At 42.8% G+C, this 18,862-nt stretch overlaps 2 protein-coding genes across 2 annotated transcripts; one reads left to right on the top strand and one right to left on the bottom strand.

Moving 5' to 3' along the window:
• Nucleotides 1–10,427: 10,427 nt before the first annotated feature.
• Nucleotides 10,428–12,535, top strand: LOC102715480 (ras-related protein RGP2). Its single transcript, XM_006654138.3, has 2 exons — nt 10,428–10,818; nt 11,747–12,535. Exons 1-2 carry the CDS (start codon nt 10,654–10,656, stop codon nt 12,233–12,235), a joined length of 654 nt encoding a protein of 217 aa, XP_006654201.1. The 5' UTR covers nt 10,428–10,653; the 3' UTR covers nt 12,236–12,535.
• A 5,022-nt stretch (nt 12,536–17,557) lies between these two features.
• Nucleotides 17,558–18,379, bottom strand: LOC107304176 (protein MIZU-KUSSEI 1-like). The gene has a single exon (XM_040523928.1). It carries the CDS (start codon nt 18,377–18,379, stop codon nt 17,558–17,560), a length of 822 nt encoding a protein of 273 aa, XP_040379862.1.
• Between the last annotated feature and the right edge of the window lie 483 nt (nt 18,380–18,862).

The following is an 18,862-nucleotide window of genomic DNA, read 5'->3' as shown; positions in this document are numbered from 1 at the left end:
AAGATGAACAAAGCAAGGCTAAACACAAAAAAAAAACAACATTACATAAAAAGCATACAACTAGATTATTTATATTTTAACATAAATTAGAGACTTTAATGTGTCAGTTGGGAGTTCAAACGGCCGAGATACGACCATCAAAAGTTTAATGGTAGTTTAATTGAAAATTTCTAAATTAATTTTCAGCTATAAAATCATAATTCTAATGTTTGCCTCTAGAGAGGGAGAGGAGGGCTTTGAGCTACAGACATACGGGCTGCGCATGACAACTACAAGGCCTCAGTGAACTAGGTTCGACGAGATGGTCCATTGGTCTACTAATGCGGACCCTGCGTATCAACCAAAAGGAATTGTTGACAAGCAGGCCACTGGAAGGATGAGCAGGAAGTGAAAAGCTTACTAAAAGAATCATGATGACAAGGACGTGATAGAGGCAATCAGCAGGGAGGACAACTAAAAGAGCTTGACGAGTCAACAAAGAGGAAGATAATTCACATGGGCTTTGCACGATAAGGAGACAAGAAGGCTAGGCTTGGTGGGTTCACGAAGATGACGAGTTGTTGCGGTCGTGCGAACTGTAGAAAACAACAGATGAAGTGCTTGGGATGGTCAATGACCTTTAGCTTGATGATGATGATGGAGGCCTAGCCGAAGATAGGGACATCAACATGGTAATGGGAAAAGGAGGCAATGTGGGTAGGTAATGGGAGAGCCGGAGAGGTCAGGATCTCGAGCTAGAGCTATGAGATGAAAGAAGGGGATGACATGGTTCCATTTCATAGGATCCACGAGATGGAAGGGTGCTGGAGAGGGGAAATGGTTGGGGACACCTTCACCGTCTCCATTAATGTAAATGGCTGGAGGCCCAACAAGGAGAGGGGGAGGGAGGGAAAGGGGAGGAAAGTAGACTGAGCTAGGTCGGCTAGGGAGAAGGAACAGGATGGTTGTGCCAACTTTCAGCCCAAGAGAGGTGAATAATTTTGTTGCATTAAAATTAGTTACTATGCTTTGAAAATTCTAGTATAAAAGGAGAAGTTGTTTTAGAGCATGGATAATTTTTTTAAAAAAAAACTCCAAGCCACAGTTGATTTTTTTGTGGACATATTTTAGGGTTTGAGTCTATTGTTTTAATATATTTTATTATTCCAATTAAAAGATGATTTTTATCTACTGTGAATTTATCAGGGCTTGATAGACTCGCTGCTAGTATGGTGGAACAAGAGCTCAAAGCAGACTGACAAGCAAAGATAAAAAGAAGTGAAGTCGATGCTACTAATTTTGGTATCCTGTGAAGTCTAACGCGAAAGGAACAAGAGAGTATTCCAAAACCAACATAAGAGCTTTGAGCAGATTCTGTTGAGGTCATGGAACAAATCTGGCAATGGTGTGGAATAAAATGTTTAGGGAGAATTACGCATGTATAATGCTTATGTAAGCGCAATGTCCTAGATGTTTTTTTTTGTCTCCCCCCTATTTCGACTTAGCTTGAAACTCACGTACATATATTTTCTGATGTGTACTAGGGTTCCCGATCTTTCGAAAGGTTCTGATAAACAATCGATTTGGGCGGAGTCATGACACACGTCAATCTGGCTTCGTGAGCCCCGCAATCGCAGCACCACGTCTCCTCTGGTTACCACCATGCCGGAACACAGATGGCCTAGCCGAGAAGGCTAATACCTGTTTGCGAATCGAAGAACACAAACAAGAACAGGAAAGAAAGCAACCAAAACCGTAGAGGAATGATTAAACTCAGGAGTTGGGGTCTTACAAACCGATCTAGCGGCGAAACTGTACTTGACAGAAATAATCTAAGCGAAACCTGACTCTGAACAAATACGGCTACTGAATAAATAGGATTAGGGACGTCCTAGGGTTTCCCTAGGGCGCACACCCCCTTGGGCTAAGCCCACGACACAATTACAAGGCCTAAAACCCAAATTTGTTTCGGACTGGATGAGATACATGGATTGTTTTGCAGATTCCCGACAACTCGGTAGGAATTGTGACGTGGGACCAAAACCATCTAAAAGTAGACTCCATAAGCTTTCCAACAAGTACTCATGGGCTTGAAAATGCCTTCTAGATCAGTGGCTAGGTCCGTTTGAAGTTGTTGCTGTCAGCAGGCCCGAATCCGAATCCAAAACGTATAGAACTTTATCTCTTATCTTCTATGGACCAAAAGTGACGTGGTGAGATGGAAGTGGACTTGGAGAAGGTCTTGGTTTAGCCCCAATCAACTTCTTCAATCATCCATGCATTCCTTACACTTGGTCTCTTTTCTTTCGCCCAAGCAAGTACTTTGTGAACGAAAACACACAAAACTCAATGTGTAGCAACGTTTCTTCAAATATATAACAAGTAAATCTAATATAGAACATATGCACCTTTGGTTGATTAATACATAACGTAGTCATGGTTATATCCGAGCTAGTTGTGTCCTCATCATTTTCCCTCGTCTTAACATATCACAAGCAATTTGTTGGCTTTGTTCCAAAACACACACACACAAGGCCTTTGCCATGTTTGGTGTTGGGCCTTAATTCTCACAGTAGCTCAACACAACATGGAAGGTCCTATGTTGGAATAAGTTTACCTACCATCCCTCAACTTTACACCGAGTCTACAAGACATCCCAAAACCCAAATACCAGAAATCTTCATCCGTAAACTATACAAAACCATGTAATTTTAATCCTATGGTAGTATGTATTCCTGGTTTCACTGATGTGATATCATAGTCAGCAAAAATAGTTTTTAAAATGGTATGTGGAGTGCACGTGTCAGCCTCCCTCTTCTTGTCTTATTTTCTTCCAAAAAGCCGGCGTCGACACAGACCTCAGCCCTTGGTAGGGTAGTTGAGGTCGCCGGTCTGGGAGAGGGCATGGAGGGATTGGTGGATGTTCCCGGGCTGTCGTCGGTGCCGCCATCTCACATGCTGGTGTGCCTCGTGGACAACACAGTGAAGAACTACGACTGGTTTGAGTACCATGGGCGCCGCTGCTTGGAGACCAAGGGCATCATCATGAACTCCATCGAGCTCGAGGGCAGTTCTTGTCGCTATCGCCGCTGCCCGCCCCGATCCGGCGATCCACGCCATCGATCCAGTGATCTGGTTCGATAGCCCATCACCGGATCAGCCGCAAGAGTGTGTACGGTGGCTGGACGGGAACACCGATGTCAATGGTGTTCCTCTGTTTCGGGCGGCGCAGGCCGACGGGCTATGGCACAAGAGGCGGCGTGGTGCGGGTTGGGGCACAGGCTGCCCCGTAGTGCAGGCAATGACGGCCGACGGGCTGGGTGTAGGCGGTGGCACCGGCAGCGGCGCCGACCATGGAAGACGTCGAGGATGGCGCCGAGAGCCGACTTCTCACCGGCCCCATCGAGGAACTCTGCTTGGATCGCGTCCAGGGAGGAGACTTTATGTTCCCTTGGATTGTCGTCTAGGAAGGAGGCGGGACGTCGTTTCAGGGCTCATGTGTCGCTGCAACCTGCATTGGTCGTCATCCCGGGTGTCGATGGATCGCTCACCACCGGCCGCCCTCGAGGAACTCCAGCAGAAGTAGTCAGAAGCCCTGCACCGCAACACTGTGCAGCTGAGATCTCGCGCCAATAAGGAACACGATGTCGGCATTGCTAATGTTAGGCTTGGCAGGTTGAGCCGCTAAGGTTGATCAAGGAAGAAGTGAGGACGGCGTCAAGAGCCGACTTCTCGCCGTCCCCGTCGAGGAACTCTACTTGGATCGTCATCCAGGAAGGAGACTTTATGTTCCCTTGGATTGTCGTCCAGGAAGGAGGCGGGATGTCGTTTCACGTAGCTTGGGAGGTTGAGCCACTAAGGTTGATCAACGGAGAAGTGTAAAAAAGAAAAAGTGGCAGACAGGCTCGAACCACAGATTTGTTGTCTAATGAAACCACCGCTAACCAATTGCCCTACTTCAACATTGTTATCTATTTGCAGTGCGCTTTTTAAAATCATATAGGTATCCATGGATGTAAAAGGTGTTAAATATATTTTCATTTTACTCCATGCGGATTATCTTAACTTGTAAACTGTGAAATAAGTTTTTTATTATTTTCCGATGTAAATTACATATGGCCCCATGGGTTTAATTTTTTTTTCATGGATCAAACTGCCATGTAAGTGCCACGTCAATGCTACGTGAGATGAAAACCTAGTCAAAGGAGCCACATCGGTGCCACGTCAACTGGAACTAGGGACAATACTGCTAAGGGACCTTGTTTGCACTAGTTCTGTAAGTTAGGGGCCCTGTTATATCTAGTTTTTCGGTCGAAGGACAAAAATCGGACTTGGTATCAACTTAAGGGATGTCAAGCGAACTTATTCCCCCTATGTTTTTATTGGACTCACCAATCAGCACGGGATCTTATGGTGCACTCCGGTCCAGCCCACTCAGTTTTCACCTCCACAGCACGATGCCATCCGGGCACATTCCAACCAAACTTACCTGACAGCCCACAGGCTGAGATTTGAGAGTTTCATCTGTGAACAGTAAAACTAGAAATACAATATTACTTCAAATACTGATACTTGGGTGGAGTACACGTGATGTCTAGAAGCTGAGTTAGATTTATAAAATTCTACAGTTAAGTGAGTCTTCTCGATGGCAACGGGGTGCCTGAATCAGGTGATGGTGATGGTAATTACTGATTTGGTGGAAACTTGACATATGCAATTTGGCTTTCGATCAACACGATCCAAAACCGGCAATAGCTGCACCATGTTTCTTTGGTTATCAACCAAGCTGAAACCTGATTGACATCGTCGTAAGGCTAATTCCTACATGCGAATCGAATATCACAAGCAACTCAATAGAAGATCAATAATTAACCAGAAACTCGGAGTTTGGGTTTTATAAACCAATTTATCGACGACACTACGATGGTATAATTAATCTAAGGAAAACCTAAAAAGCCTAATGTGGGGGATGTCGACTAAATATAGTGTTTGAGACGTGGTGCCTCGTGGACGTGCCCCAAAAACATATTCCTGTGAGTTGCCTCCATCCAAAAAATACTCTATCTCTAGGGGAAAATTTAGTAGTACCGACAATACTTAGCAAGTCACACCCAAAAGGGGATATGAGTGCAGGTTGTTCCAAGTGAGGCTGAGGTTATTTTGCATAAAACAACATAAAGTAATAGATAAAGACTAACAAAATTGTAGAAGGTAAGTAAATAGTAATTTCTAAGACGGTCCAACGTTACACCGTGTTATGCCAGACCTAACTCAACATGTAAACTAAACCAGTTTCAAAAGGTCAATATTATTGAAAATGATGCTAATAACTGTGAGCATGACTATTCTAATAGTTTTACTCTGATTAAAGGTGTACCACTGTACCCACAAGACAGCTCCAGAACACGTCGTTACCTGCGCCGACGTGCTACCATGAAACATCGAATAAGAACGGTCATAGGTGGGCTCGTGGGCAATGAACGTGGGGAATTAGGCACTTGGCGAGGCGGCAAGAAAAGTTATTCCTCTCCAATTTCAGCTGTCGAAGGTAGGAGAAGGCCTTGATAGGTCGGGCACACCTATCGGGGTACGGAGGGGGAAGAAGGCCAACAGAGCCCAGCCTAGTGGAGAGCTAGAGGAATAGGCATGCCGGCACACAGAAGGGGGCAAATTAATTCGGTCGGTGTCCATGGAAGGAAAAAGAGAAAAAGAAAAAGAAGGGAAAGAAGATTTCTTTAGTTCAATATACATATCTTTAATTAATTAAAGTTACTCTCGATGTTCTTTAATTTCCCCTTTAATTCCTAGGGAAAATGTTTCAATAATAGGAAAGTTTATTTAGGGTTAGCTGAAATAAAATTAAGTAATTTTATTCGACGTGATTTATCCAGCGATTTAGGTCGTATGAGGAAGGGAGCTTTGGGGCATGAAAGAGTCCGGCTAAACCCATGGCCAAACAAGCGACATGACATGGCATCTGCAAAGCTGTTGCGGCAAACAGGGCTTGGCATCACAACTATGACCACGAGTGCGGTTGCAGCAACATAGAAACAACTAGATGGAAACATAACGAGGTGCAACATTGATAGCAGATCATGACCTTGTCAGAAAAATAGTTCATGTCGACGGCGACGAAACAATTGACGATGGTGGCGCATAGCAAAACCACGGTTGTGGCTCAGCTATAGAGACAGTTGGCATGACAGGCGGTGATTGGCTAGGACAGACGGTAGCATAGGTTTGATGGTCGGCATTGGCACATGCAACACGATAAATAGGCATAGGGAGGGGGCAACTGCGGGCTAGGGTTGGGAAAATAAGACTCCAGGTCTCCTTTTATACCATGGTTAAAAAAAAAAGAGTATGACTCCGGTACGGACAGACCCAACTATGGAAAAAAAAACGTAGATAGAGAAGAGTAGGCTGCCGGCTGAGAAAGGGTGGCAGCTTGAGGGAGGGCCCATGGCCTCGAAAAAGGAAAGAAAGACGCATTCTCATTTCATTTCTACTCCGTAACTATGTTTAATTATTTATAATGCTCTGAAAATTTCACTAAAAAAACCTCTTAATATATTCTCACACTGCGAACTACGAATGTGAGAATAATATTCTTAGCAATTTAATCCTTTTATTTAATATTTGTACTCAAACTTAATTGTTATCTTGACTTAACAAAGTACTCCCTTTTTCTTTAATTCCTTTCCTTTTTTCTGTTTTAACGTAGGGGTGAGCCGTCCGGGCAAGGCCGAGGTTGAGATGGAGAGCGCACATGCGCATTTGACCACAACGGCGAGGTGGGGGAGAGACGTGGAATGTGTGGTGTTGTGGATGCAGGGGAGAGGAGCGGTGAGGTGTCACTGCCACGATGGCTGACAGGCTAGCCCAGCCTACAGGCGACGTACGGTTGCCCTACCGCGTGGGTTCTGTGTTGCCGGCGGCAATAGCATGAGCTGGTGCGTCGGCGAGCAGGCTAATGGGCCGGAGACGCGAGCAGGCCGCGTGGGAGATAGAGAAAGAAATAAAAGAAATAAACAGAGGACAGGGTCGGGGGCAGCTGTGATGGGTTAAGCCGCGAAAGGGGAAATTCGGACCAAAACATTGGATGAGTTTAAAATTTCAAGAATTTGATTTGGAGGTTGAGAAGTTTGAACTGAGAATTTGAATTTGAATTAGAGTTAAGTCATGGGAATGATGTCAAGTTTTTGAATGGGCCTTTTGGGGAGGGGGCTTTTGAGATCCACGCTAATATAGATTTCAAAGAGACAACTTCACAATTAGCTTTTTACTAAACTAGCAATATACTCGTGCTAATACTATGATATCATAATATTTACATACATCATTTAATTTCATGTTAGTTAAATTATTTTTTCTAAAATAGGTCTAGTTGCACTTTTCTTTGATTCAAAGTCATATATTAAATATACATGTGTTAATAAATGCTAACATTTGACAATGAAAATCAATTAATTGAAATAAGTTTATGTTTATTGTACAATTTTATCTATCGTAGTCATATTCAACAAAAAAAACTTTATAATCATATATGTACCGTCCACCATGCTATTAAACATGGATATACTAAAGGTGGGCTCAATAGAAATCCTTTTGAAGATGTGCGTCATAAATTTTTTTCTTTTGGTGCACCGTAGAATAGATGTGCGTGAGTGAAACACGTATCACAAACTTTCATTCGGTCAATATCTTAGTCAAACCAAATACGTGTTACAAAGATATCTTAAGAAAAAAGAGGCTAATGAAAAGTCAGTCAGTGATAATATGAAAAAGGGGTGCTTTTTATATTTGGATTTTAGTTCATTTACAAGTTAAAAGTTGGATTTTAGAACTTAAATTTGAAGTGATTTTGAGGTTTCCATTGTAATTTGTCTTTTTAGCCTTTGATTTTAGATAGTTAGAACAAGCATGTAAATTTTTTAAACAGAAATAATTGATAAGTCATTTCTCTTATGTTTAATTTTTTAAAAAAACAATTAATGAGGTCGTATAGCAGCGTGCTCAGTTTCATAGAACTTTTATACCAGAGGAAGATTTTGTTAAAAAAAAAACTGCATTTGCCATAAGCTATCTCAAACATGACCCTAATTCACTTAAAAAACATTATAACGTAGATATTAACTTTGTCTCACATTATAAGATCTTCATATGTATGCTAATAAAGATGGTTAAAGCTAAAAATATTTTATAATATAAAACAAACCAACTACGAAAATATGTGTATCTTTCTAAGAACATACAGAAATATGCTAGAGAGAAAAGAAAGGCAAAAAAAAAAAAGACGAAACTGAAAGGCAAGTGCAAAATTTCACAGAGGCAAGCAAAGCAGCCGAGCAGGCAGGCTTGAAAAGGCAAGCGCCCAATCCCACACGGCCGCTGCCGTGCAGCGCAAGCGCCGCCACTGGACGTGCCCTGCCTCGCTCGCCTCCTCGCGGCCGAGGCGACGCGAAGCCCGCGCCCCTCTCGCCGCCGCCGATCCAGCCAGCGGCGCTCCCTCAAATACGCCCCTGCCCTGCCGCCTATGCCTGTTGGCTGATTATTGTGTGCGATCCGCTCGGAGACAGAGTCCACGGGTGGTGGCGGCGGTGATCGTCGTGCCGGGCTTTGGTTTGGGCGTCGGAGTCGGAGGAGGCTTGGATGGGCGGGCGGGGCGAGAGCGGCCGGTGGAGGTGGACGCATTGGTATGGGAAAGACAGGCAACCAATCTCGACCGTTTATTTTGTGTTGGTGTAATTTGGTTTTTCATTGTTACATTTTTCAGCGAAATAGCCAGATACAATCATGCTAGAATCAGACTACATATATTTTCTTATCTCAATACTAATATCTTTTTCTATAAATTAGGCATGTTATACTTGCGGCAAGATATATGTTTATACGGTATCTCATATTCAGAACACTCATAGTATATGACTTAGACCACGTTCGTTTACCATGGTAAATAAGCTAGATTTTCTCTTTTTTTCGCGCGCACTCTTTCCGAACTATTAATCGGTGTGTTTTTTACAAAATTTTTCTATTAAAAACTTGCTTTAAAAATCAAATTAATCTTTTTTTTATAATGAATAATTACGTTAACTATACTAGTGCCAAATGTGACCTTATTACATCATCCAAATGGCTACTAACTTTGAGAAAATGTGAAGGCAAATTTGGTACAACAGGGGAAGACTGGTTGAGAACTTGAGATAAGGGGATTGGGATGAGTGGACAACCGGGCGCTCAAATAATACGCCACAGGTTCTTGTGAGTTGAAAAGTAGTTTAAATTGCTGTTTTTATGGTCTGTACAATAAATATTTGAAATTTTATGAAAAATTTACAAGTTTAAACAAAAGAGTTACAACCAGATGGATTATAGCCTTAGGAGAAGTGGACCATGGATCTAAGGTGAGTGATCGATTTTCAGTCGAGCTGTTTTTCATAAACATTCCAAATATAAAAGGGTTAATTAGTTCATGTCATTTCAAATATGACAGTTTAGAAAAATATCATTACAATTCACCTAATCATAAATATGTCATTACAATTCACATAATCATAAATATGCCATTGATTATTCTTCATTCACAAACATGCCATTTTATATGCCATGAGAGCTATTGGGCCCACATGCATACTGATGTATTTCTGTATTTCCTAAAATGCCCCTGCTTAATCTCTTCTTCCACTCACTCAACCCCACCGCTCCGCCACTGGCGAACTGCTCCGGCTCCTCTCCGCCGCGCCCCCCGACCTCCGACCTCGCCCGCGCCGTCTTCTCCACCTCCTGCACTGGTGACATCGTCCTCGCCGTCCTCTGCTTCCCTCCTTTGCCGTCCCATTCTTCCTCCTTACGTCGTCCCCGCACCCCCTCTCGACCGCCCCCAACCCCGCCATCGACGTCAGCGCACCGGCCACCCGCCTCCGTCGCCTTCACCGTCAGCGCGCCGCCTGCTCACTGCTGTCGACTGCGTCGTCCACCCGCCACCGCGGTCAGTGCACCGCCTGTCCGTCGCCATCGATTGCGCCGGCTGACGACCCTCCGGGTGGGGTCCGCCCCTCGCTGCTGTCGCCTCCGCTTGGCTGCAGCCGTCGGCGCGCCGCTCGTCCGCCGCTGTCAACTCCGACGTCGCCGAGCCGCCCGCGCCGCCCGCACATCCGCACCGGCCACCTGCTACCACCCACTTTAATCCAGCACTTAGCAGTATGGACATTTTGGTCAATATAGAATTACATTAGTATGCATGTGGGCCTAATATAGCTCTTTAAGGCGTATAAAATGATATGTTTCAAGAAATTATAATGACATATTTATAATTAAGTGAATTATAATGATATTTTTTTAAACTGTCATATTTATAATGACATGCATCTATTAACTCTCAAGAAAATATAAATACGGGAGCAGGGAGCAACCAGAAGATGAAAAGCTGGTCGCACTGGATTTCCCTTTCCCCGGTTAGTTGAGCGAGTGCTCTCCCACTAGCGCAGCCACCCCCACCCACCAGGCCGGCCACTCCTGCCCACCACTACTACTACTACTTTTCTCTCCTTCCTCTCCTCTCTTCCTTCCCCCCATTCCCTTTCCTAGGCTTCTTCTCGGCCACTCTACCGCGCGGAGGAGGAGGAGGAGGAGGAGAAGGGAGGGGAGATCTTTGCCCCGGAGAGAAGGGGCGAGATGGGCGGCCGGGTGGATCACGAGTACTCCTACCTCTTCAAGATGGTGCTGATCGGCGACAGCGGCGTCGGCAAGTCCAACATCCTCTCCCGCTTCACCCGCAACCACTTCTCGCTCGACTCCAAGTCCACCATCGGCGTCGAGTTCGCCACCAAATCCCTGCAGGTCACCGACGCCCCCCGCTTGCATTTCCCTTATCCTTTGAATCCGCAGCTGTTCCTGTGCGCGCGCTCGTTTGTTTTGTTTGCCTGGTCTCTCCCCTGTTCGCCGTGTTGATCCGATCCCTGACCAGATCGAGGTGCTCTGATCTTGGTGGTTACAAGGCGGGTGATCCAGCAATGTCCCCCAATGAGATTGAGAGCTGCTCGCGTAACGGCTTTTCTTTTACTTGGATCGTCCGCATGCGTCTCATTTTGATGAATTATCTGTTCACATTTAACTCGTAGCAAATGCATTTTATTGTTTAATTCATTTCGTTGTCTTGCCAACTACTCGTTCCGTAAGTTACTGTCGGAAGAATGGTTGCTGTTCAGTTATTTTTTACTGTAACATCATCCGTGCCGTATGTTAGTAGTAAAATTTTGTTCATGCTAGATTCACACGGGAATTTTTGCGCATGCTAGATTTGCCTGATTTTTCGTATAAAAAAGAAATCTGGACTCACATTATTGGTTGGATGATGGGCTGATTGATAGGCTGATAGGCCAGCTACTTCCTCTGGTATGTACGTGCCATCCTGTCTGTCCTGGGGTGTTAGGTGGAACAAGACTGTCATCTTAAGATTTCCATTGTTCTCATCCATGCCAGCTTCTTTGCCTTTCCGCTTCTCTCACACTAGTTCCTCGATCTCACAAATAACTTTTACATGATGACGTTGCAATCAATATTTTATTGTTCTATTAAAAAGCCTCTTTTGTGGTTGAACAGGACAGATAACTCCCTGTGCATTGTGCATTTAGCATTCATGACAGAATTCTGAAATTCTGGTTCCTATGCCAAGTACTGCGTCCGAAGTTTACCTGGCTGTATGAGCATGTATTGATTGGTCCAGCTATTCTCTGGATACTGATCGTAATTACCATTTTGCTAGCAGATGGAGGGCAAGACAATAAAGGCCCAGATCTGGGACACAGCAGGGCAGGAGAGATATCGTGCCATCACGAGTGCTTACTACCGGGGCGCTGTTGGCGCTCTCCTTGTTTACGACATCACGAAGAGGCAGAGCTTCGACAATGTCCACAGGTGGCTTCGTGAGCTCCGCGACCATGCCGACTCGAGCATCGTCATCATGATGGTCGGCAACAAGTCTGATCTGACCCATCTGAGGGCCGTCTCTGAGGACGAAGGCAAGGCATTGGCTGAGAAGGAGGGGCTGTTCTTCCTGGAGACGTCAGCCATGGAGGCCGTGAACGTGGAGGAAGCATTTCAGACTATCATCACCGAGGTCTATGGCATTGTAAACAGGAAAGCGCTGGCCGCCAAAGAAGCAGCCGCTGCGTCTGCTCCACTGCCTTCCCAGGGTAAAACTATCAGCATCGACAACACTGCAGGAAATACAAAGCGGGCATGCTGCTCTACTTAATATGTAATTGAGCTTTCAGCGTCATATTGTAGAGAGCCAGGTGTGATACTCGATGGTAGACTCCGAGCATAGTGATCTTAAATGGTGTGGAGGCAATTGCTACACTTCTTTTCTTCTTTTTCAGTTGCGTGAGCATCCCATCCCAGAGTGCATGGCTGCAGTTGCAGTTTATTCAGTGTTTCCTAATCAAAAGTTAGATGTGTGTATTAGGATTCATTCCTTTTCCGTTCTGATCATACAGAGCAAACTATAGCTGCAATATATCTCAGATTATACAATTCAAACTATAGCTGAATTGCCGTCTAGTTTTGAGTATTTTTGGTTTTTGTTAATAAACTGTGCAGCCCACACTGCTTCGGTGTCATAAAAGTTGTTGCATACTGAATCATGCTTGCTTCACCAGAATAAAGGGTCCTGGAATCATTTAGTAGGTTGGTGTTTCATTTTTGATAGGATATCAATCAGTGTCCTAATTCTGAGTTGTATATGTGTCACCTAGCTAGGTGATTGTTTATGCTTACCAGTTGCCAGAGGGCACCAATGATGTAATCTCTTGTTCTAGTGGGCAGGGATGACAGACTGGACACAGCCACCTTGATTCCTTCGTAATAGATTAGTTAATCCTAAGCACAGGTTTGGCTCCAAACTACAAGGTCAACTACTATTACATTTTAGAGCATTGGCTGTTTATTTTTGTTGTCTTGAGTCAATATGTTCTATAGTGTTTACTGATCACATGCATCGCTCGTTCGGATCAAGATTCAAATTACCAGCTAGCGGAAATACCGGTACCGAAATACAGAGGCTAGGATATTTTGAATTGAAATTTGTATATGTAAACTTTTTTTTAAGAAACTAATGCCGCATGCATCATCTTCGTTTCATAGCGTTGCGTGTGCATCCTACCGATATATGTGTGTGTGTGTGTATATATGTAGTTATGCACTATATTTCTATATTAATGTATGATTCTGAATTGCACCATTATAACTTCATAACTGTACCGGTTTATCAATAATTATTTGCCTGAATTTTAGTATTTGATATGACTGGTTATACCTATTTGAAACGCACATAATTTCTTTCTCCATTGCCTCACCTCTATCGCTTGTTCCTCTCATTGCCTTCGAGTGGATCTACCAGAGAAGAAGAAAGCGAGAGCACAGCGCATACACAGAGTGGCAAAGCAAAGGTAGGCTCTAATATGCATCATGGGGAACCATAACAAACTGTGGAATTTGAATTAGGACGCTGAAGCAAATCAAATACCTTTTAATACTTTCTACTACCTCCGTCCCTAAATGTTTAATGCCGTTGACTTTTTTTATACATGTTTGACCATTCATCTTATTTAATTTTTTTTATAATATGCATGTAAAGCTATATATATATATATAAGTATATTTAATAATTAATGAAATGATAAAAATAATTAATAATTATGTAAATTTTTTGAATAAGACTAATGGTTAAACGTGTATAAAAAAATCAATGACATTAAATATTTAGGGACGGAGGGAATACTTTACACTGAATGTATATGACACACCTTCTGTTTTTAAATACGCGTCACCATGAATTTTTGAATTTAACATTTCATCATTTATCTTACTAAAGGAATTAACACAGCTATAAAAAATTGTAAGTCATGATTAAAATACCTTTAGTGATAAAACTAAGTCACAATAAAATAAATAGAAGAAATACTCTACATACCCCTGAGAATTTTCACAATCCCTTCTGCACCCTTAAATTTTAGCTTATCCTTTATATACCCACTGAGTTTTCATCATGATCATCTCTGTGCCAATTATGTTAGTTGACCATTATTTAAAAAAACTATATTTCTTCTCTTTTTTACTTATATTCTACATGCTCCATAAATCTCCATGTCAAAAGAGTAGCCTATAAATAAAAATATGAATCATTTAATGCCAGATTTAAATTTTTGAAAATTTTAGACATTGTGATGAAATCCAAAGATTAGTTTCAATAGAAAATTCAGAACTAATTGTTTGTTATTTGGATTTAAATTTTGGGGAAGATGTTATAAGAAATTCATCAAATTGATTGAAATTTACTTGAAATTTCAAATATATTTTTCAAATTATGAAAACAATTTCGTCCGTTTATGTTTTAACATAAATCTTCACTACATATCCGTTCAAAAAGTACTTTTCAAATTTTATGCAGAGTCTGAATTTTCATTTTAAAACTTCAATAAAATTATGTCTCACTATTTTAAATTCATAAAAAATATTCGATAATATATCTCTTATTGTTTTTCCCAATCCAAAAAATTCATACGTAAAACATTCGTAACTTTTAGGAATAGCCAAGAGGAACATGATCACTTTTATATGAACCAACGGTCAAATCAACTAATGAAATAAGTACGGAAGGAGTTTAAGTAAAAACTCATAGGTATCAGGTAGGGATGAAAGTGGTACGGATATTTCCGAGTTTCGAAACTGTTTTCGAATTCGGATAGCATCGGTATGGATTTTTTCGGATTCGGATTCGGATATTTTTTTATCGGATACGGTAGCTCTTTTATCCTGCGGATAGTGGAAACGGTCGGAAACTATCCGGGAATATTTTCGGATATCCGCAGCACATATGCTAGGCCAAAATTTATTAAGACCTAATATGGGTTAACCCTAGAAGCCCAATAGCCCAACATGCGTGCTGCTGTGCTGTACAGAGTAACAGAGGATGTCGCCTTGACCCATGAGGGGCAGAGAGGAGAGGGCGAGTCCGTGCCATCCGTGAGGGGCAGAGAGGGAGAGACCGAGAGAAGCAGCCCGCAGGGGGCATGCCACGCGTCCCTTCTCTTGTCGTGAGGGGTTTTTATACTTTGGTAATTATTCGTTACTGTATTCGTTTCATTTCGTATCCGCTCCGTATCTGTATTCGACAATATTCGATTCCGTTTTTATATCCGGAGTTTACGGTTTGGATTCCGATTTCGAAAAAAATGTGAAAACGAATATAGTAGAGCTAGTTTCTGTCCGTATCCGATCCGTTTTTCATCCCTAGTATCAGGTATGTATGGGATCAACCAAATCTGAATAGCGTTAAAGGGATCCCCTAAAATTTTAGGGGCATATTGGTAATTGTCTCCGCTCTAATGTCATTTTCCCATCTGCTTAACTTGTACGTCCACCATGACTGTTAGGATCTAGCACACCTTCCCTTTTATTACCTCCAGCTATATCCTCGACAGTGTATAAGTCATAGGCCGTGTTGGTTTTACAGAGGGTAAGTTAACTTTCCTAGTATGAAAAATATAGTAATATATTAATACATGGTTAATTAATTATTAATTATTAAAAAAAAATAAAATAGATTAATATGATTTTTTAAAATAACTTTTCTATAGAAACTTTTTGTAAAAAATATACCGTTTAGCAGTTTGGAAAGCGTGCGCGTGAAAAACGAGGGAGGTAAGTTATCTTATGGCAGGAATAGTTTTTATGTTCCACCACGCCTTGCTTCAGGCCTAGTACGACTTCTTTTCTATTTTGTCTCCATGAAGTCTTGGTTACGAATATTTCTAGTAGCTTATCTAAATTTGATCATCCATAGTACTATTTAGATCCATAGTACTATTAAGATGATCATCTAAACTTGATCGTCCATATTACTATTTGTCTCCACAAAGTCTTGATTAAGAACTCATCTAAGTTTGTTCTAAGGAAAATAAGGAAATTTTAAATCTTCACCAGAAAGTCTCTTGATTTCCCTGTATGCAGATCACACAAGGCATATGCTTTCCGTTTGTGCACCTATATCAGCAATATGCACGGTTGAACAAGATTCATGCAGCTAAGTATTAAGCAAAACCGTATTGCCTTCAACATGGAAAGTGATCAAGTGTTTGTGCAGCACGGAAGCGCATGGATATTAGTGAAATTAAGTGGATGTTTTTATATTATGCTAGTAATTAAGTGGATGTTTTGTTGACAGTCACAGCTTGATCCAACTTGTCAAAATTTAATTTAGTCAAATTTAAGTAAGTTAGCAGTTTGGTTTATGTCACACTTCGGCAATGTTATTTTCATCATCACAATGATCTCGCATATCAAGGACACAAGAAAATGTGGGAAGCTTATGTCCTACTACCAGTTATAATATAATATAGTTTCAATTTTGTAGTCAAATCTAACACGAGGTAGCTAAAATATTATTACAAGCTTAAGCAAATTATATTCACCAATCAAGCATGCCCTAAGTTTTTTCGACTGGTTGATAAATTCAGTGGAATATTTAAGGATTTGCCACTTTTAGATACGATGTTTAATAATTTACCACACTCCATGTCTTTGTGTATCTGGCGCCCATATCTGAAATACATGAATATTATGTTGTTAAACACTATTATTATTGCATCTTCTTTCATTGAGCTCACTATGGCCTATATGTTATGGCTGTTGACGAGCTGAGCTCGAGTGAGCCTGCCTTCTAAGGTTTGGGTTGAGCCTATATAAACTTTAAGTTTTTAAGCAAACTTGACTAAAGCTCCATCAAGCTTGAGCTCAATTACTGAGGTCAGTTTGTAAGTGATATAACATATTTTACTGATAATTTTTGACAAAAGTAATTAACTTACTTATGGTTAATTATATTAATAGAGTGGTAAAAGGAATATGGTAAATATATGATGCCAATACACGCTAATTCATCACGTAGGAAACATAAAAATAACATATTTTATCAACTAGTTTATTAAATAAATAATAAAAATCATAAAGCAATAAAGCTTTTGTTTGTAGCTTGAGATTGGCTTGATAAAGCTCACGAGCTTCGACACAAGCTCAAATTTGGCTCGTTGGAGCTCTAAGCCGAGGCCAAATCAAGCCTCGAACAAGGGTAAGCTCCAGAAGCTCGCTAGCCTCGAAGTTTTCCTTGACAGTGGTACCGCACGCCCCACCCAAAAGTCGAATACCACACAAGTTGTTTCTGCAGTTCTTTAATTGCAAGTCAGGGTCAAGCACACATGATCTTAGTTTTCTATAGAAAATAATAGCACTATTTTTTCTTCCTGTGCATATACTGTGATATACTTGTACATGATCTAGTTTATAGGCCTGAACACATGATATACTTGTACATATGCACAACCAACATTCACACGTACTACGGCCCAACGGGTAACAACCACGTTGTACTACTAAGTACTTACACTTACACGAAGTAGTATCTCCGTCTCCGTCTCTAAATATTTGACGTCGTTTATTTTTTATATATATTTAACTACATTTAAAACGTGATCACCACATTTAAAACGTGACGTGTAAATTGTGTTGTCGACGTCTGATGTCAATCACCTCGGGTCCGAAGCAAGAAGACACTGAGCTCCTGCGGCGGGCTGCCGCCGGCGGCGCCGGGAGGACTGATGAGGTGGTACGACACGGCGTCCTTCGAGCCCACGATTCTCTCGTACGTCGCCCTCATGTACAGCACATCCTCGCCGCCGGCGTCCCCCTGCGCACCCTCGCTGAACCCCGATGGCGATAGCACCCCGACGCCGGTCGTCGTCGTCCTCATGCTCTCCAGCACGTGGCGGTCGTAGTCGGTGGGCCGCCGCCGCGCGGCGTACCCCACGTCCCGCCCGTTGCAGGACGCCTTCCAGACGCTCCGCGAGCCGCCGCCCGCAGCCGCAGCCGCGGCGTCGACGTCAGCTGCACCGCCACCGACGACGGCCTTGCCGCCTGCGCTGCTGGGGCGGTGGCACTCGAGCGCTATGCGGAGGAGGCCGGAGCCCATCTCGGCGGCAAGGGACTGCATCAGGACGGGGAGCTCGAAGAGGAAGGGCGGCGGCACGGCGGCGTCGCGCTGCACGCAGAAGGTGACGCGGCCGCCGCGGCGGCCGAAGATGGTGCCGACGATGACGGCGCAGTGCGTCCCGTCCCTCCGCGTGATGACCGAGGCAGCCGGGTCGATGATGCTCTCGGAGTTCTGCTCCTCCGTTTGCTGCTGACGACGCCGGTCCTTGCCGCCGCCGGCGAGGCTGTCCGGGAAGGAGAAGCTGAGGCGGTTCTTGCCTTCACCGCCGGACGGCTGCTTAGCGGAGGGGATACATGCGGTGAAGCTCGCGAAGCAGAGGTAGTTGGATGCGGCCGCCTTCTTCTTCTTCTCCATGCTGCCTGAACTGCTGCACCTGCTCTGTTTTCTCTCTGCTGGCTCTGTTCCAGTGCAGAGCTGCAGATGAGCAGATCAGATTTAAGTGATGGCATGTATAGTTAGTTCGTCTGATTGTCTCATCTCCTTGTTTCGGGGCCAGTGACATGCATAGGCGTGCTGAGCCATGTATACTGCTTTGTTTTTGGACAGGCGAGCAATCTACGGGACTGTTTTTTTTTTTCTCGTGACTTTTCTTTCTTTCTTATCCCAGTCAGTTTAGACACTAATTAAAAGTATTAAATATAGACTATTAATAAAACTCACCTCATACTCTGGACTATTTCGTGAGACGAATCTATTTAGCCTAATTAGTCTATGATTAGTGAATGTGATGCTACATTAAACATTTGCTAATCGTGGCTTAATTAGGTTTAAAAAATTTGTCTAATAAATTAGCCTTTATTTATGCAATTAGCTTTGTTATCAGTCTATATTTAATAC

The sequence above is a fragment of the Oryza brachyantha genome, chromosome 5 (genome assembly GCF_000231095.2).
Source record: "Oryza brachyantha chromosome 5, ObraRS2, whole genome shotgun sequence".
NCBI lineage: Eukaryota > Viridiplantae > Streptophyta > Magnoliopsida > Poales > Poaceae > Oryza > Oryza brachyantha.
This window is presented reverse-complemented; position numbering and strand designations above follow the sequence as displayed.

Excerpts from the sequence above, each read along its gene's own strand:
- LOC102715480 (XM_006654138.3), top strand. The coding sequence starts at position 10,654 with ATGGGCGGCCGGGTGGATCACGAGTACTCCTACCTCTTCAAGATGGTG. Across the intron at positions 10,819-11,746 it reads TCGCCACCAAATCCCTGCAG|ATGGAGGGCAAGACAATAAA; the intron begins GTCACCGACGCC and ends TTTTGCTAGCAG.
- LOC107304176 (XM_040523928.1), bottom strand. The coding sequence starts at position 18,379 with ATGGAGAAGAAGAAGAAGGCGGCCGCATCCAACTACCTCTGCTTCGCG.